The sequence below is a fragment of the Uloborus diversus genome, chromosome 6 (genome assembly GCF_026930045.1).
Source record: "Uloborus diversus isolate 005 chromosome 6, Udiv.v.3.1, whole genome shotgun sequence".
Classification (NCBI taxonomy): domain Eukaryota; kingdom Metazoa; phylum Arthropoda; class Arachnida; order Araneae; family Uloboridae; genus Uloborus; species Uloborus diversus.
Window position 1 is genome coordinate 158035113 of NC_072736.1, and position 27704 is coordinate 158062816.

The 27704-nt window shown below is 34.3% G+C and overlaps 1 protein-coding gene across 1 annotated transcript in view; it reads right to left on the bottom strand.

Annotated features, from left to right (window-relative positions):
• Positions 1–26264, bottom strand: part of LOC129225044 (uncharacterized) — a 60018-nt gene extending 33754 nt beyond the window's left edge. Inside the window, exons 1-2 of the mRNA XM_054859589.1 lie at positions 24718–26264; positions 23075–24326 (exon numbers count right to left, since the gene is read on the bottom strand). Of these exons, the coding sequence (XP_054715564.1) occupies positions 23075–24326; positions 24718–26264 (2799 nt within the window). The remainder of the gene's footprint in view (positions 1–23074; positions 24327–24717) is intronic.
• Positions 26265–27704: the final 1440 nt, after the last annotated feature.

Here is a 27704-nt window from a genome sequence, read left to right on the forward strand (position 1 = left end):
ATAAGTTTCGAGAAATAGGGCCAATTTGTTTTGCAAAGCTGTGACATTAGGTACAAAATCTATGTTAATATTGGCAAGTAAAATTCTGGAACTTTCTTCTTGAAGCATGTGATAATTTCGATCACAAACAATTTAGATGAAGCATATAAGTGAGCAAATTAAAATCAGAAATGCCTTTTAATTCTGTATGTCACCTCTCTTTCCTGAGCACCTATATGATTTTCCGTCCTTTGTTAGATTAATCCAAACATTACGAGCATCTGCAATTGAAAAGTTCCCTTCTCGAACTAAATCAAGGGCATTAGCATAGGATTTAATTTTTTTAAATGATGAAATGAAGTTTTAATTTTTTAGTTTACTTAAATGAATTTAATTTAGCAATCATTTAAGTAATTAAAGATGCTTTAAGTTTTTGCCAGTTTCTGCAGGTTTTTACCGTGTGGAAAATCTTGGTAAGTTTGCCTGAAGAGGGCGCTGGAGTAAGTTTTTATTGTTATTCGAACAGTTGGCCTTGAACGAGGAAGATCGAAATAAGATTTGTGCATCTCTACACTCAAATGATATTTTATGTTGTGTAATGTTTGTGCCCGTTGATAAAATTCTAATTGTGCTGTTATCGACTATCGAACATTATCCACTGAACCACCAATTGCACTATCGAACCTGTCGGACATTTCCATACACCGGTTATAACCAGTTTTTGCCACTGGCACGCCTAAAACTAGTTTCTGCCGGCAGAAAGCCAACCCTGGTTATACGAGACTTTTTTAAAAATAACTTTTCAACTTATTACTTCCTTTTACAAAAAAGGAAGTATTGTATTCGCGAAAAAATTTTCACTCAAAAATCGCCCTTAATTTCCATTTTGCTCACCCCCAAATGAATGTTGAGTTTTTTTTTTCGATTCGACCACATGCGGAAAAGTGCCTAAGAATGTATAGACACGCGAAATATCCATTTTGACCATCACCGAGGTAATTACAACGACTTTTCTCGTGACGTCTGTATGTATGTGCGTATGTGCGTATGTGCGTATGTGCGTATGTATCTCGCATAACTCAAAAATGGTATGTCCTAGAAAGTTGAAATTTGGTACATAGACTCGTAGTGGGGTCTAGTTGTGCACCTCCCCTTTTGGTTGCTTTCGGATGTTCCTAAGGGGGTCTTTTGCACCTTTTTGGGGGGAAATCATTGTTAATTTCGATGTAAACTTAAGTGGCGTTATAATTTGTCGGACACTTGGCGATATATCGCCAGTCTTTTGGTCGCCAAGTTTTGTCGCCAACTTGGCGACAAATTTGGCGGAGTTTTTTTTTTTTTTTTTGGTTTCAATTTGGCCATTGTTGGTGATATTTAGAGAATAAATATTGAATCACATTAAAATAGCGAATAATGGGGAAATGACATTAAATTGGAGTAAAAGGAAGTCATGTGATGCACACATCAGCTCGTTTTTTATAATCATATTCATAGTAAAAATCATGCCAATATGTATCGTTTTGTATCGAAACCGTGTTCCGTGTTATAATCGAAGCCGTGTTATACGAGACTACGAAATAATGTAAATCAAGGGATGTATACCGTGTTATATCGAAACCAAGCTTCATAAAAACAAAGTGAAAACTCGTTACAGTTATCAACCATTAGGAGAATGTATTAAACAAAAATGAAATTCCACCTTTTTTAAGGATAACATTTATGTTGTATCAAAGCCGTGATATATTAAATTCAAGTTTCGTACCGTGTAATATCGAAATCGTGTTACAATAATCGCAAATTGGGTACCGTGTAATATCGAAACCATGTCATACAAGTACCATTGTTACACGAGAGACGCCTGTATTTCAGTTATTGATTGAACAAATTTTTCTATTTAGTTTATGTAAACTGCATTTCTCAAGTTCGCAGTACTTTTGTTTCCGTAAGATTGAGAAAATTTTAACATTTTGTAAAAGTTAATCTTTTTTTTTAAACACCAAAACCAATCTTAAAACAGTTTTCCTATTCAACGAATGAAGCGAATTCAATTATATTTAAAATCGATTTTGCGATCTTCGACTAAATATTTCTTTAATCCCGTGGTTTTGACATAGTTCATTTTCTTTCCATTACAATATAACTCTTACATTCGAATAAAATAATCCAATATTCTATTCATGCTTGTTTGGATAGGTTAATTTATTTCTGTGCCGGCTTTGTTCTTTTTTTTGGAAAGAGGATTTAATTACGTCAATTAAAAGGTGAATCGTGGTAATAATTAAAAATGATTCTCCATTATTTGCGCATTTAACGACTTTATTAATCACTAGTGGTACCCGCACGGCTTTGCCCGTAGTTGAAAATTAAAAAGTAATTCGGTTCGCCTGTATATTTACAAATAATGGATGATGAATTTCTCGCCCATTGGCTATGTTCATTCGCTCTCACATTCCACGTCATAATAATTTCGTAATTTACTTGTCCATCTTATGATAATTTTGCTCCGGAAAATGTTCTTAAGTTGAAATAGAGAAAGAACAAAATCGAATTTTTGAAAAATTGCTTCGAGGTGCACATCCCATGCTACAAACTAACTTTGTGCCAAATTTCATGAAAATCGGCCGAACGGTCTAGGCGCTATGCGCGTCACAGAGATCCTGACAGACAGAGATCCGGACAGAGGACATTCAGCTAAAGTAGTTCAGCTACTTAGTAAAGAAGTACTCATTACAAGTCTGCTGCATTATACCTGCTGTGAATAACTAAACTTGACTATTAAAGCTTTTTTTTTTTTTTTTTTGACGCTTTTATAGTGCTGAAGCGAATTCGCGACTCCCAATGAAATTCATATAGGTGTATCTGCCAATTGGGCCTAATAAAATGAAACAATACTTTCAAATCCATTTGCTTGAATGCAAAGTAATTATTTTTAGGAAAACAGCAGTTTTTTTTTTCTTTTTTTTTCATATGCAGCCTCTTCCCAACACTCATTGGTGACAAGGGGGGTACCGCTCAAAAAAATAAAGTAGAGCCAATCAGCCTCGACTTTCCCGTCAACCAATATACATTTTTTTAGCAGCAGATCAATGTTTTCTCAATTAGCTAAAAATACTAATCATATCAAACTTTTTTTTTTCCACTTTTAAAACTGATTTCAAACAACAAAATATGCGTCTTTTATGTTTAAAATATGATGCAGAATTTACATCAAATACAGTTTCTTAAACTGTTTGTAATGATTTTTTTTAGCAAATTTGAACTGTTAATGAGCTTTCCATTAGGTACTCTTTGAATTAGCTATTTTGTGTAATATTTGTGCGAACAATTTTACAAGAAGCATACTGGAGAACAGAATTGCAAAAAAAAATATTTCTTCCAAAACATAGTTTTGAATATGAAAATGAAAAAAAAAAAATTGTCAAATATACAAATAAAGTAACAGCACCTTTTATACAATACAAAAGGTAAATAATATATTAGGTTTTCTATTAAACTTTTCAGTTTCTTGCACAATATAAAACAAATAAATAAATAAAAATTCAAAGTACATAAAAATGAATAACTTTATTTAAATATCAAGACGTTTTCACTCGGAAAAAAAATCAAATTTGTTTTTTCTGGTTTTTTTCGTTTCTAACAAGAGGGGGGGGGGACTTTAGGATGAAACTAATAAAACATGAATGTTGTAAAAGTACACCCAAATAAACACTTTTTATCGAAAACAAAGATTTTCACCTTTTTTTTCCCCCGGTAAAAAAAAAATCGAAATTGACTTTTCTTTCTCTTGGCAAAACTTTAGAAACATTAATTAAAACTTTAGGATGGAAAGAATATAATAATTAGTTTTTCACTATAACATCATGTTCGCTACGAATTTAGGGGAATGTCGGGTAAAGTGAAATGGTTAAGATCACTAACTTTTTCAATATGAACAAATTGGAACTTTGTTCTAAAATTTACGGTTCATAAATAAAGAACAATATATTTTATGACAAAACATGCACTGAAACATTACTTTTCATTTTTGGAAGTAACTTTGTACTTCCAAAAAAAGGTCGACATTTTTCACTTTTTTTTTTCATGGGGCAAAGTGAAAAATGAAATTTTTTTCGAATGAAATGTTTTTTTATTTGATGATTTGAGAAATTTTTGATCAAATGAATGAGTGAATGAAATAATGAATGGAAAAAGGAAAATAATAGGAAAAAATAAACAAATAAAAAATAAATTAATTAAAAAAAATATAAATGAGTGAATAAAGAAGTGAATGAATAAGATAAAAAGTGAATGAATGAATAAAAAGTGAATAAATGAATAAACATGGGAATTATTAAATGACGGAACATAAATATAACAATTAAGAAATAAATACGCAAGTAATTTGATAAAGTATTGAATAAGTAAACGAAATGAGCTATTTCACTTTGTTCCATCCACTTTGCCCCGCATGCACTTGAATAACTGAACAAATTATTTAAAACACAAATAAGCTTAATATCTTATATAATTAAAAACTGAGCTTATGTACCTATGTATCTATGTCCAAGTTTCTTCTCCCGAACGCCAATGAACTGACCATCGAACCAGGTATCGATGGATTCGATATCCTCCCGTCTTCATGTTTGGCTATTTAACATAATCCTCCGATACTAATTAGCGGAGATATCAATTAAAAACTATATTAATTACGACACATAAATTTCTAAATAAAACCCCTATTTTTCGAAGGCTTTCCTCCATTCAAGTTCGCAATAATGATTTATTAAATTTTATAGCCTGAAGAAAATCATTGAGACGACCACTTTTTTTTCTCGAATATGAACAAGTAAAATACTTGCTCTTGTTTTAAAGTATTTTCTTGCAATCGGGGAATTTAAAATGTTTACTTTTGGGTTATTTTTCCGCAATATGCCGCAAAATTTTACTGATTATTTTATTTTTTCTTTTTTGTTCAAGCCTGAGTGTTGAACACGCGTCACTTGACATAACTTTTATTTTCGAGGTAGACCGAGCAAAGCCGGGCGACGCAGCTAGTTAAACAAATACTGCACGAAACATTAGTAGATCTCAATCTCTACGTAGTATAAAATGAAGTCTCCAAAAAGCGTCTGTTTGTGTGAACGCGCAAAACTCGAGAACTACCCAACTGATTTTGCTGAAAATTTCAGAGTATCTTTCTTTCGGCACCGGAAGGGTTTGCAGACCAGTTCGAAAAAAACCCGATGAATAGTTGTTTTTTCATTCCAATCTAGGCCCAATTTTCGCATAAATTCCCAAATATGGGGGTGAATAATTACTTGCACATATTATTACTACATATCGTTAGAAAGCGTAGAGTTTTCCACGTTCTAAGCAATTTGTTTCAATGCTCTAACTTAATTACGGCGGGAGTTATTTGCGATTTTAGCTCGATTTGTTTTAGGCTTAGCTGAAATTTAGGTACTACTCTCTTCATTAAATCTATCAATAAAAAGTGAAGGAATTTTCCTACAGTTTTCTTTCTGACACCATTGGAAAAAGCGATATTGTTTACTCTAGATCCATCTCGATCTATGGTCGAAAAACTAAGCTTCTATCTCGAAAGGGAAAAAAGTTACAAGTCTTTTTAAATCAAGTTCAAAAAATCTCATTTCCAATCAAATTGTGAACCATTTTCTTTCGCATTTTAATTCCTTAAACTTATTTTATTTTGTGTTTAAATGGATACGCTTTTTAAATCCAAACATGATCCCACTCAATACTTACGAGCCATGGCAATCGCTGAAACCCATGGCAACAAAGAGGGCGCTACAGGGCACCCATTTTTCCATTTCTTTGCCATTGATTGGTGGATGTGGGGGTACCCTGTGGCGGTCAAAACGGGCGACGTCCAATTGGAAATAAACAAACTTTGAAACTTTGATTGGTGGATGCATGAGCTGCATTGATAGGAATACGCGAAAACATTCATTGTTTTGTGCGTACTGGGAGGTTTTTGTACCCTAAATCAATAGCGAATAGTGAAAGTTAGAAAAACGTTCGTCTAATTTACGAAATTTTAACAACCTGTTATTAGTGCTTATACAGGGTGTTCCGTTTTAACCTGCACGACTTTTATTTTCTCAACCGTTAGTCCTAGATGTATACTTCCAATTGTAAAAATGTTCAAAATCAGATGCAGAGTTAAGGTATTGAAAGTTTGAAGCAAAAATAAAAGTACGTCATAAATACAAAATTTAACTTTTTATACGGGCTTCAGACATCAATACCGTATGTAGATTCTCCCCGACTAATATCAAACTTCTTTTATCCCTCGATAGCTGAACAAACATTAATAAAGTTTACTGCGTTGCGTAAGGCTTATTTAACACTAGAGCAGAATTTTTATTACCCCTAGAACGCCGACTGTTGGTACTTCGATACTGGTTAAAAGTAAGTAAGATATTTGAGCAAAATAAGTACAATTTTAGTTTTAATATCTTTATAACTTTAGATTGGTAATAAAATAATAATAAAAAAATCATTTGAGTTTTGACGACTTGAATTCAAATCATGTTTTTCGCAATCACGAACAGCAATTTGGTTTTGCAACTCGTTTGGTTTCTTGTTTCTACAAATGCAATTGACTGGTGAGTAGATTAGAGTAGGTAATACGAGGCAAATCCATAAAAAAAAAATGGTGATTAGGATGCGTTAATGAAGATTTTATGGCCGATATCCACCAGTACACTTGTTCTAAAGATTATTTACAGTTCATAATGTTATGTATTTTTTATTTCTTATCGATCTTAAATGATAGGAAATAGTAATCAGGAAATTTTGTATTTAGACCAAGTCTTATCATTTAAGTTCAGCTATGCTATACATATGTTTTTTTCTGAAAAAACGCTATTTTACACAAAATATTATTTTTAAATGTAAAGTCTGCTTGAGTTAGGCCCTTAAAAATGCAAATAAAATAAAAAATCAGACGAATTGCAACTATGACGACGAAAATTTCACTCTGTAAAAGAATAATGAAAACAACCATCGTCATGGTAATCTGAAAAATCAGAGCAAAACCAACTTTAGTAAAGTGAGGACAATAAGCAGTTCGTGATTACTCAACAAAGAAAATATGAAGCCTTTATTCAGCTTTCATCTCGCTAAGAAACTGTAAAATTAAAATAAGGATAAAATAAATCTATTTTGTTTTCATGTTGCTTTTAGAGAAAGAAGAATCGTCATGTAATCAAAAATTAATTTTTTGTTACCTGCTACAACTGAATACAAGAGGAGAAAATATTGCAAAAGCCATACTCAGGCTTTTGCTTAAGAATGGACTAAGCGCGGTTGCTTAAAAAAGGATTGAAAGAGATCTTCCTTACATATAACGGAAAACTATGTTAGTTTTCCGGACTGAATGCTAGGGGGGGGGGGTAAACATTGCAAAAGCCAAACTCATGCTTTTGCTTAAGCATGGACAAGGTTCAGTTGCTTGAAAAAGGATTGAAAGTAGTCTTCCTTACATGTAAAGGAAAACTGTCTTAGTTTTCCTGACTGAATGCTAGAGGGGTAAACATTGTAAAAGTCAATCTCAAACTCACGCTTTTGCTTAAGAATGGATAAGGCGCAGTCGCTTGAAAAAGGATTGAAAGAAGTCTTCCTTACATCTAACGGAAAACTATGTTAGTTTTCCTGACTGAATGCTAGAGGGGTAAACATTGCAAAAGCCAAACTAATGTCTTTGCTTAAGAATGGACAAGGCGCAGCCGCTTGAAAAAGGATTGAAAGAAATCTTCCTTACATCTAACGGAAAACTATGTTAGTTTTCCTGACTGAATGCTAGAGCGGGGGGGGGGGGGGTAAACATTGCAAAAGCCAAACTCATGCCTTTGCTTAAGAATGGACAAGGCGCAGTCGCTTGAAAAGGGATTGAAAGAAATCTTCCTTACATCTAAAAGAAAACTAGGTTAGTTTTCCTGACTGAATGCTAGGGGGGTAAACATTGCAAAAAACTAACTCAAGTTTTTGCTTAAGAATGGACAAGGCGCAGTTGCTTGAAAAAGGATTGAAAGAAATCTTCCTTACATCTAACGGAAAACTAGGTTAGTTTTCCTGACTGGATGCTAGGAGGGTAAACATTGTAAAAGCCTAACTCATGCTTTTGCTTGAGAATGGACATGGCGCAGTTGCTTGAAAAAGGATTGAAAGAAATCTTCCTTACATCTAACGGAAAACTACGTTAGTTTTCCTGACTGAATGCTAGGAGGGTAAAGATTGTAAAAGCCTAACTCATGCTTTTGCTTGAGAATGGACATGGCGCAGTTGCTTGAAAAAGGATTGAAAGAAATCTTCCTTACATCTAACGGAAAACTACGTTAGTTTTCCTGACTGAATGCTAGGAGGGTAAACATTGTAAAAGCCTAACTCATGCTTTTGCTTGAGAATGGACATGGCGCAGTTGCTTGAAAAAGGATTGAAAGAAATCTTCCTTACATCTAACGGAAAACTACGTTAGTTTTCCTGACTGAATGCTAGGAGGGTAAACATTGTAAAAGCCTAACTCATGCTTTTGCTTGAGAATGGACATGGCGCAGTTGCTTGAAAAAGGATTGAAAGAAATCTTCCTTACATCTAACGGAAAACTACGTTAGTTTTCCTGACTGAATCCTAGGAGGGTAAACATTGTGAAAGATAAACTTATGCTTTTGTTTAAGCATAGGTGGGTATGGGTAAGGGCGCAATCGCTTGAAAAAGAATTGAAAAGAATCTTCCCTTCATCTGACGGAAAATCATGCAAGCTTTTTTTATGATAAAACTACTTTATGAAATAGATGTGTCATAGTGCCTTGGACAGAGATTTCGCTAATATTTTTATTTTATTTTATTGTATTTTACTTTTTTCTAGCTGCGTCGCTCAGCTGCACGGTCTACCGCGAAAATAGAAGTTATGTCTAGTGACGTGTGTTAAAACAATCAGGCTTGAACAAAAGTAAAATCTGAAAAATTTTCCGACAGATAGCGGAAAAATAACCAAACCGGAAAATTTTTAATACCCAAATTACAGGAAAAGTCTCGAAAGAAAAAGCAGAGTTTTATTTGATCATATTAGAGAAAAAATGGTAACATATCTTTTATCTCAATGACTTTCTTCAAGCTACAAATTTTAATAAAAGCATTGTTCAGCAATTAGCGTGATCAGCAATGAACTTCTAATTGAAGGCTCACCTACATTTTAGCATAAAATTAGTAAAAAACAGTAAAAAATCACGTTTTAATTACCTTGGAACATTGGAACACATTTTATCTGATGCAGAAAAATCAGGGATTTCTATGGATACTTTATTCTAATTTATGCGAGCATTATTTTTGCCCTCATATTAGAAAAATGCCATTTTCGGGTCCTAAAATTAAAATTTGAACGATTCGGTACCTTTTTGGCGTTCGAAAACCCCCCTACGTTGTGGATTTGTATAAGGAGCATACATACATATATATACAGGGTATTCCGGTTTAACATGCAAGACTTTTATTTTCGCAACCGTTAGTCCTAGATAAATACTTCCAATTGCAAAAATGTTCAAAATCAGATGCAAGGTTAAGGTATTGAAACTTGAAGCGAAAATAAAAATGAGTCAAGAAATACAAAATTTAACTCTTTATACGGGCCCCAGGTCCCCTGAGTTATATTTAGGGAAATATTCTCCATTGAAAAATAATTTAACCACTAAAAGGTTGAAATTAGTACGAGCAATTTTCACCGAGATATAAAACGCAGCGTTGTGTGTCTTACACCACTTTTCACTCCCTGGCAATAATATCTTTTGGGAGAAAATATATGGGTTAACAAGTGTTTGAAATTATATGTGTGCATATAGAGTGTGATTTTTCAAATTGTTCGAGGTTTAGTGGCGTGTTTTTGCGCATCACGGCATAACATTTGCATTTATTTTTGAATAGCAATGAAAAATATAAATTCTTTCTTTTTTTTTTACTTTGACAACCTGTCATTCTTCTGAAAGGGAGATAAGTTCCTATTTCATCTTCTGTATGGTCCCTTAAAACTTTAAAATGGAATATCTCCTTCAATTTTGGTCGTACAAATGTCAAGTGTTTTGTGTGTCAGTAATAGTTTTCAATGGAGAATATTTTCCCTAAACATAAGTTAGAGGACCCGGGGCCCGTATAAAAAGTTAATATTTGTATTTTTTGACTTATTTTTATTTTTACTTCAAACCTTCAATATCTTAACTCTACATCTGATTTTGAACACTTTTGCAATTGGAAGTATACATCTAGGATTAACGGTTGCGAAAATAAAGGTCGTGTAGGTTAAAACGGAACACGCTGTATATATGCACACACATATATCTATACACATATAAGGCAGTGAGAAAGAAGCAAATGGATGTAAGTGGCAAAAGTAAAAATTTGGATATAACCAGTAACAAATGGTAGGTGAACCTCTCCTCTGTCTTGGGGCAAGAGATGGTACTGGTAGCCCTGGTAGGTGCTGCTGTACAGCATGTTTTAGGAAAAAAAAATAATAAAAGCCTACCTAGGAAGTTATCTCTAAGCGCGTCTTACTTAAAACTTGAAAATGTTCACTGACATTCCTTTGCTTCTCACTGCCTCATACATTCTCTATTTATTTACGTAGATTATATTTTTTTAAGGTGCGAAAGAACTTTCTTTAAGTTTTCAGAGGAATGAAATATAAGACAACAGTAAAGACAGTAATTATTGACATTTCCATAAAAATGTAACCTTTTATATTGATGTAATGAAATGAAGCAGAAAAAAGAAATGTGTACTATTTTTATTTTTAACATTTCGATTATTCAACATGTTTTACGTATAAAAATATGAAACTTTCAACTATAGTATTTTGAAAATCCAAATTGTATTTTTTCCCCTAATTTTCCACGATGCTAAACGTTTAAAAAAAAAAGTACTTACGAACTTCGCTCCCGGCTCACTATGGCTCACCAACCCCGGAAGATCACAGAAGCAAAGATTTAATCATGTGTTTAGAATCTTACATAATTAAAACTTGAGCGTATATATCAATCTATCAATCGATCTATCTATGTCCGAGTTACTGAGTTACTTCTCCTGAACGTCAGTGAACTGACCATCGAACCAGGTATCGATAAATTCGTAATTTTCCCGTCTTCATGTTTGGCTATTAAACATAATCCTCCGATAATACTTAGCGGATATATCAATAAAAAACTATTCGCAACTCCAGAGCTCGAATACGCTACCTTGTGGTGATTAACAATACTACCGAAAAAGGTAAAACATTCCATTCCACGTGTTTTCTTTAGGGTAAATTACAGGCTTCAGACAATTTGTGGTGCAATGTGATTTCAGAAGAAACGAAACTACAAACACGATAAAAAAATTATTGTCAATCACTAAGCTTCTAAGCAAGCTATAAGTTACTGCGTTTGCTTGTTTTACGTTTTTCACCCACCATTGGACAGTGTCTTCAGCGCCCATATAGTTTGTTGGAGTTGCGAATTAGTTACGACACTAAGATTTAGACATTTATTTTTCGAAGGCTTTCCTCCATTCAAATTATTATTCATTGCTCCACCTCAACTTTCTGTAACAATGCTTTTATTGAAATTTGTAGCTTGAAGAAATCATTGAGAAGAAAGATCTGTTGCTTTTTTTTTCTCGATTGTGAACAAATAATATTTTGGCTTTTATTTTGAGGTTTTTCCACTAATCAGGGGATTTAAAATGTTTTCTTTTTGGTTAGTGTTCTGGAATCTATCACATTTTTTTTTTCAAGCCTGATTGTTCAACACGTGTCACTTGACATAACTTTTATGTTCGAGGTGTACCGTGCAAAGCCGGGCGACGCAGCTAGTAATCAAATTAAAATTTGCTTTACGATAAGAACAAAAGACAAAGCTCGCTCCTTCTCCCATTGAAAATAGAATTTAAGTAAAGAGTTCCTTATAATTGGAACACCATTAGAATCCTGCTCTTCCCGAATTCGAAAAAAATAAACACGCATAAAAAAGTATTTTAAAAAATGCAACAATTTTTAAATCATTGAATTGTTAAAAATTGCCCTTAAAACAGTCAAATAACGAATGCACGAAATCTTCCCCGAGAGCTATTTTTACCGAAGTTTATTTAAAGCAAATTCGCCAAATGATTGTCTTTTGCTTGAAATTTCCCTGTAGGCGCTAAAGTTTTTTGAACAACTTAAAATTGAACGATAACTTATTTAAAATTAAACCGATAACTCGTTGAAAGAAACTGTTGACATTTTTTTTTTTTTTGGCTATTAGAACCCCGTTTTCAAAGCAAAATAAGTGACTTTAAAGATGAAAAGACATCAGAAAAAAGACCATTTTTTTCCTCAATAAGCCCCTTTTTTTGGATTAAAAAAGGGGGTCTTAGTTACTGCAAAACGTATAATTTCGTACAAATTTGTGCTGTTTAATGTCGTGTTATTTTTTTTTTTTTAGCCCAAACGTATTTTTAATTTTATCATTTCATTTATGTTTGTTTTATTAGGCTTTGTTTTGTTTTCCAATGTATTTACAATACGAAGGTATGTGAACCGTACCCCAAACCACGGATGTTCCGTCTTAACCTGCAAGAACTATATTTTCGCAACCGTTAGTCCTAGATGCATACTTAAAATTACAAAGGGACCATAAAGGGACCATTAAGGGACCATACAGAAGATGATATTGGAACTTATCGCCCTTTTAGAAGAATGACAGGTTGTCAAAGAAAGAAAAACAAGTATTTATATTTTTCATTGCTATTCAAAAATAAATGCAAATGTTATGCCGTGATGCGCAAAAACACAGTACAAAGCCTCGAACAATTTGAAAAACCACACTCTATGCACACATATAATTTTAAACACTTGTCAACCGCTATATTTCCCCCTAAAGGTGTTATTGACGGCGAGTGAAAAGTGGTGCAAGTCACAAAACGCTGCGTTTCATATCTGGGTGAATATTGGTCGCACTAATTTCAAACTCTTTGTGTTGGAATTATTTTTCAATGGAGATTATTTCCCTAAGTATAAGTTAAGGCACCTGGGGTATATAACGTATAAAAAGTTACATTTTGTATTTTTTGACTTATTTTCATTTTTACTTCAAACTTGAAGTATCTTAACCCTGCATCTGATTTCGAACATTTTTGCAATTGGAAGTATACATCTAGGACTAACGGTTGCGAAAAGTAATTGCAGGTTAAAACGGAACACCGTGTATACTAAATATTGAATTTTAATTTTTGAAGTAAATCTAGCAGATTTAAATGTACCCAGAGAGAGTTAACTAAAATTTTTTCAGAAAAGCAAACCTAATTGACCTTTTTATACGGGCCCTAGTTCCCCTAACTTATATTTAGAGAAATAATTTCCATTGAAAACTATTACTGACACAAAGAGCTTGACAGTTGTGCGACCAAAACTCAAGGAGATGTTCCAGTTCAATGTTTTAAGGGATCATACACCATACAGCATTATTAAAGATAAGATTGAAACTTACCGCCCATTCAGAAAAATGACAGGTCGTCAAAGTAAAAAAAAAAAAAGGTTTTTATATTTTTTTATTGCTATTCAAAAATTTACGCGAATCTTCATCGCAAAAACACACTGCAAAACCTCGAACAAACCGTCGAACCACTCTGCACACATATAATTTTAAACCCCCGTTAACTGCTATATTTCCCTCCAAAAGGTGTTATTGACGGCGAGTAAAAAATGGGGTAATTCGAAAAACTCTGCGTTTTATATCTCGGTGAATATTGGTCGTAGTGAGGTCAATTTTTTTGTGTTGGAATTATTTGTCAATGGATATAATTTCTCTAAACATAAGTGTGGGGACCTAAGGACCGTATAGAAAGTTAAATCTTGTTTTTTTGACTCATTTTTATTTTCACTTCAAACTTTCAATATCTTAACCCGGCATCTGATTTTGAACATTTTTGCAACTGGATGAATGCATCTAGGACTAACGGTTGCGAAAAAGAGGCCTTGCATGTTAAAAAGGAACACCCTGTATACCTTAAACCTAATCATGACACAAAGTACACAACGTTCATTAATTTCTCCAACCTCCTCAAACAGTTGTGTGAAAGTTATTTTTAAACAATAATGCATGTGATTTGGGCTTTTCGAAAATACATTTCATGCCAAAAAAATGGCTCTTGAAGGGTCCTTAAAGAGTGACTTTACAACTATTATTTCTAAAAGCTTACATGACTTATTTTTCACGAAGAAACAAAAGCAAAATAAGTGATTCGATTTAAGCTTCCGAAAAGAAGTTCAACTGCAATTTCTCTTTTTTCACGCTGCTGATTTACTGTATTGTTTTTTGCAATATTTCTCTGAATAATTTCTTTACGAATTTATATCCATGTAACTTTTAAAATTTTGCGGTGTTTATTATCCTTTTCAGCCATTTTTTTCCCAAACGCTTTCCAAAAAGAGGATAAAATAAGAACATGAAAAAAGGCCCCATTAGAATACAATCTCGCCAAAAAATGTCTCTAATATCAAAAATGAGTCAAGAATAAAATTAATTAAATTGATAAATATTTGATACTGTTAAAATTTTTGAAAGTAAGCTTATAAGATGGGGGAATTATTTATCTTAACGTGTTTTCCCTAATGAGTTTTGAAATTAAAAATATGTTTCAAGTACTTCCTTCAAAGGCTTTTTTTTATGATACTGAAAATGTTTATTCCCACGTTTCACGTTTTACTTTGAACAATAGTTTGTCTATTTTTAAAGAGTTAAGAGATATATAAGATAAAACTCCAAGCGGAAAGTGTTTATCACATTTAATGAATAGATTGGTATTGTCAAAAACAGCTTTAAAAGCAAAATTATAGAATTTTTTTATTTTAATTTCTAAGGCGATTTTTCAACAGCCGAATAGTGTTTGTTTAAAAATCAGTGCTACTCTTTTCCCGTATAAACAAATTAACCAGTGTAATAAAATATGTATAGCTGTTGGAACTGAAAATAGAGAATTTAAATTGTAGAATATTCTCAATGTTTTGTGTTCTTGTTTAATTACTAACGTTGTTTATTAATTAATGTTTATGTAAATTAACCTTGTTCTATTTTTCTAATACTTTTTCATTTTGTGTGGCAACAGTGTGTTGTCTAATGTATAAAACTGCCGCTGTTGTGGTAGTCAGAGCTTGGTTTTCATTTTTCTTCACACGCGCGTGTAAACCTTAACCATGTTTTTAATCTGTTTTTGATAAATAGTTTTTGTAGAAATCTTGTGCTGTCTCTCGACCTTAAATTCAGTTAAATTATGATGAAGTAAGAATTCAGGACATTTAACCAATGTCCCGTGCCTGGAACCCTCAAGTTAAAGATGTTTAGATTCAACATAATTTTAGTGGCGTCTGCGAAGTGAAAGTTTCTTGCGTCAGAATTTAACATCAAAACAGCTCAACAGAATTTAACAGCTCAACGGAAAGGCCAGAGGACGGCATTTTCTCAGCTTTCGAAGAAAATTACTGAGGAACTTTCTGGTGAAGTTAGTGATGGTGAGAAACTGCGGATTTCGTTGGGTCAGCGGAAAGATAAATTTGAACGTTTGGACACAGCTCAGCAGGCCGTTCTTCTAAAGTTAAGTGAAGAAGCGGAATATTTGAGTGAATTTGCGGCATCGGAAACGTATCGGGATACTTTTGTGGCCTTGAGAGTGCAGTTGGAAAATAGGCTATCTGCGATTGCGAAGAGTTCAAAAGCTGCTGAGGAATTGGACGAGAAGGGAATTTCTACACCCCGAAATCGTAAATTTCAGCTCCCACTTCTCAAATTAAAGAAGTTTTCGGGAGATCCTAACCAGGAAACATCACGAGTTCAGTAATCATGAAAAAAGTTAAAAATGGTCGCATTCGAAAGAGTATCTTTAGAAAAAAATTTGACCCAAATATTGTGTGCCCTCGTCCTTTTGTTTTTGAGATATGGGGGGTCAAAGTCTGTCGAAATCTTACGAAAATTCGCCAAATTTAAAGACTTGGCAAGAAATGGAAAATACCACGTGATTTCATCGCCTGCGTCTAGCAAGACTCTCATTTCCATTTCTGGTCATCTGCAAAGCGCGTAAACGATGTTTCGAATTAACCCTTTACTTGTGTGGGTAAAATTAAAAAGTAACTATGAAGCCTGTGAAATGGAAACTAGAGAGCTTTATCCAGAGGAGCTACAACTTTATAACGAAATTGAACGCAGGATTTAACTTTGTAATCGTGATAATAATTTATTTCAGAATTTAAGTGCATTTCAAGTGTGTTTTACTTAACTAATTTAAGTTTGTACTCTTGTAATGAAATGTGTTGTAAGTAATTAATAATTATGTACGAGAATTAATATCTAAGTAAAAAAAAACATGCTTATTAAAACTTATATATTGAAAATAAAATGAATAGTTTTTGATGTTGAAAGAATATGATCATGGATTGTAGTATCCCAGCTCTTATTTATTTTTTCAAAAGTTATTATCATTCATGAAGTTTTATTGTCTGACCACTGCTAGCGAAAATGTTTAATTTAAAATCGAAAAAAATAATAATTAAAAAAAAAGAAAACAACGGATAGTAAATGTCAAAAATTTGCACAGCAAAACTAACGATGTCGGAAATTACTTCATAACAGATTCTTATCAAAAATTTTATATGCGACGTTCATTACAACAACCCCTGTAGTTCGAAAAAGTCTGTCACTGCAACTGAAAGTCGCTATAACGTAAATGCACATCATATTGCATGTTAGTCATTTTTAAAAATACTGAAGTCACTTTTACCAATTATGTTGCACGTTAAAAGGGAATTCAAATACGAGCAAAATAAAAATTAATACAGTTTTTTTTTTATTTGACTTGTTAGAGGGTTTACACATAACTTGAAAACGATACACATAACGAAAAACACACTGGAAATAACTGACAGAAATCGTTTTTTTTTTTAATTTGAGAGCATGGTTTGAAATCTTTAAAAATGTCGTTTTCTTCGTATTTAGATACTGTTGAAGTCGTTGAACAGTAAAGTTTGAAAAGTCGTTGATTTACGACTTTTCAAAAAAAAAAAAAAAAGACTTTAAAGTGTGTTTACCGTTTCTCTACGGTTATATTTTTTTCAAAACAGTTTCATCATCGAAAAAACTCTTTCAGTGGAAATATTTCACCCGCAGAAGCATAAAAGTTTTAAACATCAGTTCTTTAACAGTCTTAAGAATAACAAAAAATCCCATTGTTTTTACAATAAAATAAAACAAATATTTCGGGCTGTGACGTTTTCCCCTATACAGTTGCACGTTAATATCCCGGAACACAAGCCCCTAAAAATTTCAATGCTGCAGTCTGTGCCACGACACCTCGCGCCATGGTAGTCACCCCGAATAAAGAATTAATGCGATATTTCTCACGCGCTTTGGTGGTGACCAAATATGGAAGTGAAATGTCTTGTCAGATGCAGATGTTGAATTCGCGCCGTGCCTTCCATTTCTGAACAAAACTCGCTAAATTTGGCGACTTTACTAAAAATTTCGGCATTTTTTAAGACATCATATTTCGATAACGTGGTCACGAGGGCACGCAGTTTCAGTGCCATAAACATGTTTTCCAATGCTCTTTCGAATGCCACCAATTTGGAATTTTTTTGAATTTCCTTGATCGTGATGTTTCCTGGTAAGGAATTCTTGTGTTTCTGGAGTCAGTTTTCAAAGATACACGAGGACACCGACATTGTTCCGGAAGATAAGTTCCAGTACTTTTGTCAATGTGTTGTGCCCTATTCCCGTGCATTTCAGCTGCTAAGCAGTTTTCCCCCTACTGCAGAAAACTACCCGAAGGCAGTTGAGCAGTTCAAGGAATGATTTGGGCTTTGCTCATGAGACTTATTTGAGAGACTTATTAAGTCTGGTTATGAAAAATGCTGCTGGACTTTCGAATATAGATTTAGCTTCTCTGTACGATACTATAAAAGGCAAATTGCTTGCCTTGGAAAGTTTAGGCAGAACGAAGGAGAAATTTGCGGAATTCTTGGGTCCGCTCGCTGAATCTTGTCTGCCAGAAAGTGTTTTGCGTGCCTGGGAAAGGACGAGAACGCCTGGTGGAAATTGCAGAGACTGAAAGAACATTGGATAAACTCATGTGTTTTTTACGACATGAAGTGATTAAGGATACAAAAAGAATCAATATGCTAATAAAGAGTCTGACATTTCTGTTGATGAAATAGAAAATGCTGAGAAAGCACCGATCCGTTCTGTTCAAAAATCTTGGTATTCCAATGTTGACAAGGTTAAAACTGTTGAACTAATACTTGATAAAGATAAACTTTTACGAGTAAAAACTCGTATACTGAGTGTGAAGATAAATTGAACTTTTTGTATCCTTATCTTTTACCTGGTAATTGTACTTTTACAAAAATGCTAATTGAATATACCCGTAGAAAAAATTGTCATGCAGAAATTCAAATGATGCAATGTATTTTGAGAGAGAAGTTCTGGATTCTTAAAGCTCGAAAAACTTTTCGTAGTGTTTTGCGTAATTGTGTTAAATGTCAAAGGTTTAAAGCTAGGCCAATGCCGTGTGAACCTAAAACACTGCCAGCAGATCGAATTGAGGATTGTGCTGTTTTTCAAATTGCGGGAATTGATTTGGCAGGTCCGCTGTGTTTGAAATCTGATCAAAAAGTTTGGATTGTGTTGTTCACGTGTGCCGTCTATAGAGCGATTCATCTTGAGCTTGTAAGTTCGTTACCGACGGAAACATTTTTATTGGCTTTAAGAAGATTTATAAATAGGAGGGGAAGGCCAAAAACAATTTATTAAGTTAACGGAACTAATTTTAGAGGAGCTTTTAATGAATTTTCAAATTTAGATTGGGAGAAAATTCAAAGGGAATCTCACACGTTGCGAATATTTTAGAAGTTTATTCCACCCACAGCAGCTTGGTGGGGAGGCTGGTGGGAAAAATTAGTCAAGCTAGTCAAGGAATTGTTGAGACGTACTCTGACAAATTCAGTTGTATCCTGCGAAGAGCTAGAAACTGTTTTATGCGAGAGCGAAGCAGTAATAAATTCACGGCCTTTAACTTACGTTGGGGAAACTTCTCAAGATTTAATCCCATTGACTTCATCTATGTAGTCATAGTAGACTGAGTATCGTAGTTCTGATGTTAGAGATATGGATGAAATCGATAGCAAACATTTAGTAAAACGAGTCAGATACCGAGCTAAACTTTTAGGGAATTTAAAGGGACGATTTCGAAGAAAATATCTCAGTCAGTTAGTATAAAAAAGTATACAGACTGAAGGCAGTAAAAAACTGAACTTAAATGAAATAGTTTTGATTGGGGATGACTTCAAGAAACGTTTGTATTGGCCTTTGGCTAATGTATTTGAGTTAATTGCAGGGCGTGACTGGAAAATTTGAACCGTTAAGCTCAAAACACAGTCTGGGATAACTACGAGGCCTATTCAGGGCGTTTTTCCTTTGGAAATGAAATTAGGAGAAATAATTTCGGAAGAGACAAATATCAAAAAATGCATCTCTTTAGGATCTTTGATAAAAACTTCAGACAAGTTGGATTTGTTTCTCCGTCCTTTGTATGTTTTTGAGTCGTTATCCACTGACCCAAAAAATGGGGAGTATTCTCGAACTGAAAATAGAGAATTTAAATTTTAGAATATTCTCAATGTTTTGTGTTCTTGTTTAATTACTTAACGTTGTCTTTCTCTTTCTTGTCTTCATACTTTTGATGCATACAGCTAATCTGTTTTGATATTTGAAAGAACACCGTCAGTGTGGATTTCCTATGCATAAAAAATAAAACAAGCTCCAAAAATTCAATTAAATACACACATGCGTGAGGAGTCGTTCGCTAGTTTGCAAAATTTGCTTTCAATCTTTCACTGTGATTCAAAAAGAAACAGCGTATTTGTGAACGATCCCTCTCAATTCGTCGCCTATCCAAGATCTCATCAAAAACAACCCTGTTGTAAAAATTTCCCCGGCAAGAAAACCTTTAACTTTCCGCACAAAAAAGAAAACCTGCATCCTAAACCCAAAAACCCTCAGCCATAAAAAGTTATGATACCTAGTTTGCCCGCCAAGTATCTGCCAAACTATCATCCTCCCTCTTCTCCTTTTTCATCACAGCTACTTCCATTAGAACCTCCTCCCACCTTCAACTCCTTAGAAATATGGATAGATCTTTTAAATTGTTTATCTTGTTTGGCGGGAAGCTTTTCAAAGTGAAGTGGTTGCTTGGTGAGCAAAAAGTTTTTATCGCCAACTTGGCGACATATTTAGCGGGTTTTTTTTTTTTTTTAAATCTGTTTCAATTTGGTCACTGTTGGTGATATTTAGAAAATAAATTATTGAATCACATTAAAATTGCCAGTAATGGGGAAATGACATTAAGTTGGAGTAAAAGGAAGTCATGTGATGCACACATCAGCTCGTTACTCTTAGAAACATTCATGTTCGAAACCAAACAATTCTTTTTGAATCATCCTCCTTATTAAATTACATTTCGTATTGCTTTTGATTAATGTAAGGCATTAGATTAAAAGCTGCAACACTTTTATCGAATATATTGCACTTATTAAATCTCTCAGTGCATTTTTTTTGTAGAGATATGTTGCAGTGGGGAATTTTACTTCTAGATTTCAGCATTAAATGTACAAATTTTCCAACCTATACAAGTTATGCTATTAAAAACAATACTAAATGATATTACGCATTAATTCTGTTTTATGACGCTGTTTATGAAAATATTTTTGCCCATTTCTGTACACCTATGTTACCATACAAAATGCCGACGCATTTTAACGGAAGTAGTTTAGAACTTGGGATCCGATTCCTTCCTAACGTTCTATTCATAGATATCCACATAGTACGAATTTTCAAAACAGTGTCTTAGAAAGAGGTGGAAACTCAGCTAGTGATTCCATTTCAAGAATCCTAAGATACTCATATTCTCGAGTAAAGCTCTTAACGCTATTTTTCAGAGTCGTGCGAGTTTAGCTTTACAAAAGAACCACCAACGAAGAACTAAGTTGACGTGAACCGCTATTTCATGTGAATAAGATTTCTGAAAGAACTTGGACAAAAAAGAAATGTAAAGCTAGGTATATAGGAACAATTTTGTTACTTTTCTCGGATTGAGCTTTTAAATAAAATGTGACATGATAAGGGTATTTTCAAGAAAACGAATATATTATGCAAGTAATGCTGTTTAAAATAAATATATATATATGTATGTATATATATATATATATATATATATATATATATATATATATATATATATATATATATATATATATTGAATTTTGAGCTCCTTCTCTATATTTTTAAAAATACTTTGTAAAACTTGGGGCGATACATTTGCACATTTTTTTTTTATCTTTAACCATATTTTAGCCTACTTTTCCGAACAAATAGCTTAAAAAGGCATGAAAGGAGGATTAAAGTATGTGCCTACCTTCGGGGAATTTTGTTTCCGAAATTATAAAAAATAAAAAATAAAAATAAAAAAAGTTTTAACCCACATGTTTTCAGTTAGAATAATCAATTAAAAAGGGAAATCAAGTTCAATTCAATTCGATTTTCTCTTGACTTTTGAAAATTAGGCATTTCTTTAGTAAAATTATAGTAAAAACGAATGCTTTCTTTTTTGTAAAAGGAAGTAAAAAAGAGCCATAAAAGTATTAAATACATAAATACAGTTTTTTTTTTTTGCTTCCTAACAACCCTAAAATGAGCTTATTGTACATACAAGACTTTATTTTAACGTCTCGAGAAAATTTTTAGCAATCAGGTTTTTTATTTAAAAAAAAAATCGCAGTTTTTCAGAGAAATCGCAATTAAGTATTTTCATCTTGAACAACAAATTGTGTACCAACTGACAAAAGTAAAGCAAAAATTTCTGAATTTAACATTTAAGTTAGAAATAAGGCCAGGTTGAAGTTGAAACAATTGCTGTTCTAATGCACTACATTTCTGTGACTCTAAATGTTCACTTCCGGTGCATGTTTGGGACCAAAACTCGACTTCAATAATCACAAAAAGTAAAGAAAAAAAATGGAGCTCTTTGTGTATATTCTATAAAATGAGCTTTTTTTATTATTATTATTTTTTAGAAATGTTTCGTTACAACGAGGATTTTGGGATAAGCATGTACATGTGCTTCATAAACACATTCCGAAAAACAAAACAAAACCAAATACAAATGAAACGATAAAAAAAAATAATACCCTTGCACCAAGAAAAAGATAATAACGCAACATTAAACTGCACAAATTTGTAAAAAAATACATGTTTCGCAGTATAACTAAAAGTTCCTTTTCAATGCAAAAAAAAAAAAAAAAAACTTATGGAGTGAAAAAAAAGGTTTTTTTCGGCTGTCTTTTTGTTTATAATTTCACTTATTTTGCTTTGAAATTATTATTATATTATAACTAGCATTCCCGTACCCGGCATTGCTCGTGTAATGGAATTAGCAGGGGATAACAGTGTTTGGTGCACCTAGTAACTAAAATCTCCTATAATAATTACTTATTACCTAGATTTTTCTAATTTTGGGAGGGTCCCGGGGCCCCTGGACTCCTTATATATACGCCCTTGTCCTAAACCGATCTTTAACTGTCATTAACGATCCTTTTAAAGTATTGATTTTCTTTGAAAACGCATGCCATCCACATTTTATTGTTATGCCTGTGTGTTTAAGCAAGAACTTCTTTGTATACAACATTTTTGGTTTTTTTTTCTGGTGCTAAAATTATTAAGCTGCTTGATGAACTGACTCTGGAGCAAGCTACATAAAATTGGCCGTGTGAAAAACAGTCTTCTCTTAAATCGATCCCTGCGACTTTTAACGTCTGCCCTTGCGACTTATTAATGGTTATTGCAAAGCAAACTTTTACAGGAAACTGCACTCTTCTAAATTCAAAAGGATAGTCCGACGGAATTAATGGAATGCGGGGTATTAAAACCAACTCTCCTCGAGCACATCCAGTCATCGTAGCTTCGATTATATACTTATTAAGTCTAGTCACTTGTAGTCTGGTGCCATTGCATAACTTTGGTGGACAAAGGTTTCGTAGTAGCATTACTGGTGTTCCAACTTTCAGGTGAAGTAGGTGAGGTGGAAAACCTGGAGGGTCTAAGGTATTAAGAAACTCTTTTGGATATTGCACTGCATCATCACGATTTGTTGTTGTATCAAAAGATTTGTAGTAAATATCTTCTCCACTAAACGACTTTAATAAGATGCTGTTGACTTCTGCGGCTGTATCATTTTTTGGAGATAAGATGGCACGCTCGCACAACCATTCAATGGGCTTATTTTTCATATCAGCAACATCAGGATAAATCTTGGCGATGAGATCTGGCAATTCCGTGACTACCGTAGCGAGTGCGTCGGGTATAATAATTTTGCCAGCACATTCAGGATATAATCCGTCTCCTATTTTAAGGAGAAGATTAGAAAACAATCCCGCTGACGCATCTCCATGTAAATGAACTCTCATATTCTTACTCAAACAAAGTTTCTGCACTTTAGGCCATAAATGCGACGATTTGATGCATGCGTTAACTTCATTTGCACGTGTTCCTCTAGGTACAACCGGTAATGTTTGCCGAAAATCTCCTGCCAGTAGAACAGTTACTCCACCCATTACTTCATCAGAATTTCTTAGATCTTTGAGAGTTGCATTAAGAGCCTCGAATCCTGCTTTATGAGCCATAGTACTCTCATCCCAGATAATAAGTTTGCAATCACGTAAAACCTTAGCCAAATTACTCTGTTTTTTAATATTGCACGTTGGATTCTCTGAGTAATTGAGGTTAAGGGGTAATCTAAAAGCAGAATGAGCTGTCTTTCCACCCTCCAATAACGTTGCAGCTATTCCAGATGATGCAGTTGCCAAGGCAATGCCTTTATTGCTTCTAACCTTTGAAAGAAGTAAATTTAAGAGGAATGTTTTTCCAGTTCCACTAGGTGAATCTAAGAAAAATATTTGGCCTGTACCAGACTCGAGGCTGTTGAGGATCTTTTGATATACGCTGGACTGTTCGCCTGTTAGAGAGGCTTCAGCATTATGTACTTTTTTCTTCAAATCTTCACGATCAAAATTTGTTTCTCGCGTGTACTCTTTGTTTTGCAAATTAGTCTCAAATCGCTCAGGCTGATGTAAACCATAATCCATTAAGCGCTGACCTCCCAGAGTTTGAACAGTGTCTTCAATCAGAATCAAGCATTGGTTGTACGCTTTGTCCTTAGTTGAAAGAGCGGAGTCTTGCAGTTGTCTTTCATGCTGAAACTGGATGTCTTCTGAAAAACTGTCCTTGTACTTTTCCCAAAGGCTTCGTGGATCAGAGGGATGACAAAATACCAAAATCAGTGAAAAAAGTTCTCGCAGTTTGAATGATGAGCTGCTTAAAATAGCTTCCTCAATAGTGTATTGCCACTGTTTATCATCCTCGAGCAATCCCCATTGCCATGCATGCAGCTTTGAATGTAGGGTATTCAACATTGCTTACAGTTTTTAAATAAGAAAAAGATGTTGGACCTCTAACATGATGGAGGAGGAGGCGTAGGTGGTAACACTCAACATTGTTAGGATGAATTGTGTAAACACGTCCTAAAGCAGAATCTTTCTTTATCCCTGGCCATTGATCAATATTCTCTCCACGCCTACGTCTTGTAAACTTTTTACTCTGTTGCCACACATAATACGAAGGAACTTCAACATACAGAAGTGTTCTGGCAAACTCATCAATTTTGCAAAGGTTGAAGAATGCCGAAAGTGTTGTCTCTGGAGGTTTTGCAACTTTGTTATGAATATTATGTGCGGTGAAGTAAACACGTTGGCCATTTTCCAGATGCAGAGCAAGATGAATTACTGCAGGGTATCTCTCATGAATAGGAAATCCCAATATCTTCCACACTGCTTCTGAACTGCTGATATATCTGCCAGATTCGTATATTTCTATCTCATCAATATCTTTATCATTCTTTAAAATGAAGGCTGCTTGATCATTTCCTTTAGTGATGTATTTGCAAACATACTTTATGGATTTTACGGAATTCGTTATCTCAACATTGATATGAGATTCAAAAGTACGCAACAAAACGGGATTGTATGGTACAACCCATCTGTTATCTAACTGAAATCCTTTAAGATTAACTGTGAAACCACCGTCCTCTGGAGTTCTCCTACGATACAAAGGATAACCATCTTGTCCCCTCTGCGTTTCTTGGACGAAAGGGCGAGGATATCGTTTTGTGCAGCAACCATCTTTCATGCAAGGAGAAAATGTATTTACACTTCCGCATGGCCCATGAATCATATTAGCCTTAACAATATCATAGAGAAGGGGATCACGATCAACATCTGGAATTTCAGCACACACAACTTTATCAATCATATCAGCAGTAATGGCTTCTTCCAGCCACAGCAGGCAATGAATATGGGGCAACCCTCGTTTTTGCCACTCTACAGATAACATGTGACACCGAACTTTACCAAAAACTTGTCCTTTAACTATAAGATCCATAAACTCCTTCACTTTCAGATGGAAAACTCTCGCAATGATGTCATGACGTTGATAATGCTTCTGTCCGGGATACCATTCTCGCTGAATCTCTTTCCATTTTGGGTTACACGTGAAAGTTATAAATAAATCTGAACTTCCATAATGACGTACATATGACATGGCATCTTGAGCTCGTTCGTGCATGTAACGGGGTCCACCGATGAACGATGATGGTAATACCACTCTCTGTCCTATTTGATCAGCGTCATACCTTCCTACTTCATCTCTTAAATGAAAGTATTCCTCTGATCTCAGTTTGCTTTGATTGTATTTGAGAAAATTCAGTTTTTCAGTTTCTATCTTAGCATACTCATCAACTAAGAATTGGCTTAGAAGAGCACAGTAGCGTAGCAGATAATTTTCTTCTGTATCTCGTAACATTATACGCCAGGAATAAAACTGAGCTGCAGAAACAGTTTTCTTGACAGGTAATTTAGTAGTAGGCCCCAACTTATCAGCAGTATCTTGCTGAAGTACATCAACTGAATATCCATCTTCCCCATAGCAAAACATGAGAGGATATTGCAGGGCATCGTATGCCCTATGGAGTTCGCTTATTCGTTGCTGTTTTGCATTGCGGCTTTCAAGGATGATGTCTCTCTGCTGAAACTGCTGTCCTACAATCATTAGAGCCACCTCGTTGGCTGATGGTGCATTGAAACGTCCTTTATGTGCATTGGCAGGCATACGATCTGCGTGAATCATTACTTGAAAATTTCGACACTCAAGTGGCACCTTATTTAACGCAGTTTTTAAGTCCTTGATGTAATTATTTACTTCATGTAGCATATGTTGAAGTTGCTTTACCAAGTCTGGCTTGACTCCAGGATAGTTGTGTGACCTTATGTGAGCTTCTTTTTCATCATCACCTACGAAATATATCTGTAAGAATTGAGCCTGTTGCTCTGTTTCTGGGAGCAAACTTCCACACAAATGATAAACTTGTCCTTGAACTTTGAATGTTGGCATGAAACCAGTCTCCTTAATTTGCTTGGCTCCAAACGATGTCATTTGAAAACACCCGTTGTATTGCCGAATACGATCAATAAAATGGCGGTGATCTGGATGATGTCCCATGAGCAAACTATACAGTGGTTCTGGTGGAGGTGGTAGTGGTGGAAGCTGTACTTTACCCCCGCTGCAGCACAAACCTGGGCTTTCACGTTTGAACTTTTTTGCATGGCACACTGGACATTTATTGTCCATAGTACCAATATCATTTTCATATTCTATACTACAATCATATGAAAAACCTGAGTATGTTTTCGTGTTCCATGGACGTAAACGGCGTTCAGTTCGTAAACCAGGATTTTGTTTCTCTTAATTTTTTTGAGCAGATCTCTGAGCTTCTGGGTGATTTTTTTTATATTTTTTGACTGATGCAGCTAAAGCTTCTGGGTGACTTGTTTGATATTTCTTGACAGCAGCAGCTAAAGCTTCTGGGTGACTTGTTTGATATTTCTTGACAGCAGCAGCTAAAGCTTCTGGGTGACTTGTTTGATATTTCTTGACAGCAGCAGCTAAAGCTTCTGGGTGACTTGTTTGATATTTCTTGACAGCAGCAGCTAAAGCTTCTGGGTGACTTGTTTGATATTTCTTCACAGCAGCAGCTAAAGTTTCTGGGTGACTTTGTTGATATTTTTTGGTTGCAGTTTTCAACTGCTTTTTACGTGTAGCATTTGAAAATCTGGCTCGTCTTTCTTCCCTTTTTTCCTTAATGTTTTCAAAATCAGTGGTATTATGGAGTGATTCTGTGTTACTTTCAGAGACTATACTGGCTTCATTTACCGGTATGTAAACATCAAAGTGTCTATTCGAAAGATCACCACTAAATTTCAGTCTTCTCACCGGAAAAGTGTCATTTCCAAATTTTGCATAAAATTTGCCTTCAAAATAAACTTTAAATAAGAACTGAAAAATGTCTCCAGCAGCGAATAATTCACAGAATCCACCAAAAACATAAACCTGCGACATATCCACTAAGTAATCTTCGGAGCTTTCGTAATTATTACCGTGTTTATCACATGACATAGTAGAAAACTGATCCCAATGATTATAAACGTAATTAACTATGGTAGCACGAATTTCATTAAACATAGCTTCACTATTATACAATAAAAACGAAAGAGATCGGAAAAGACATGC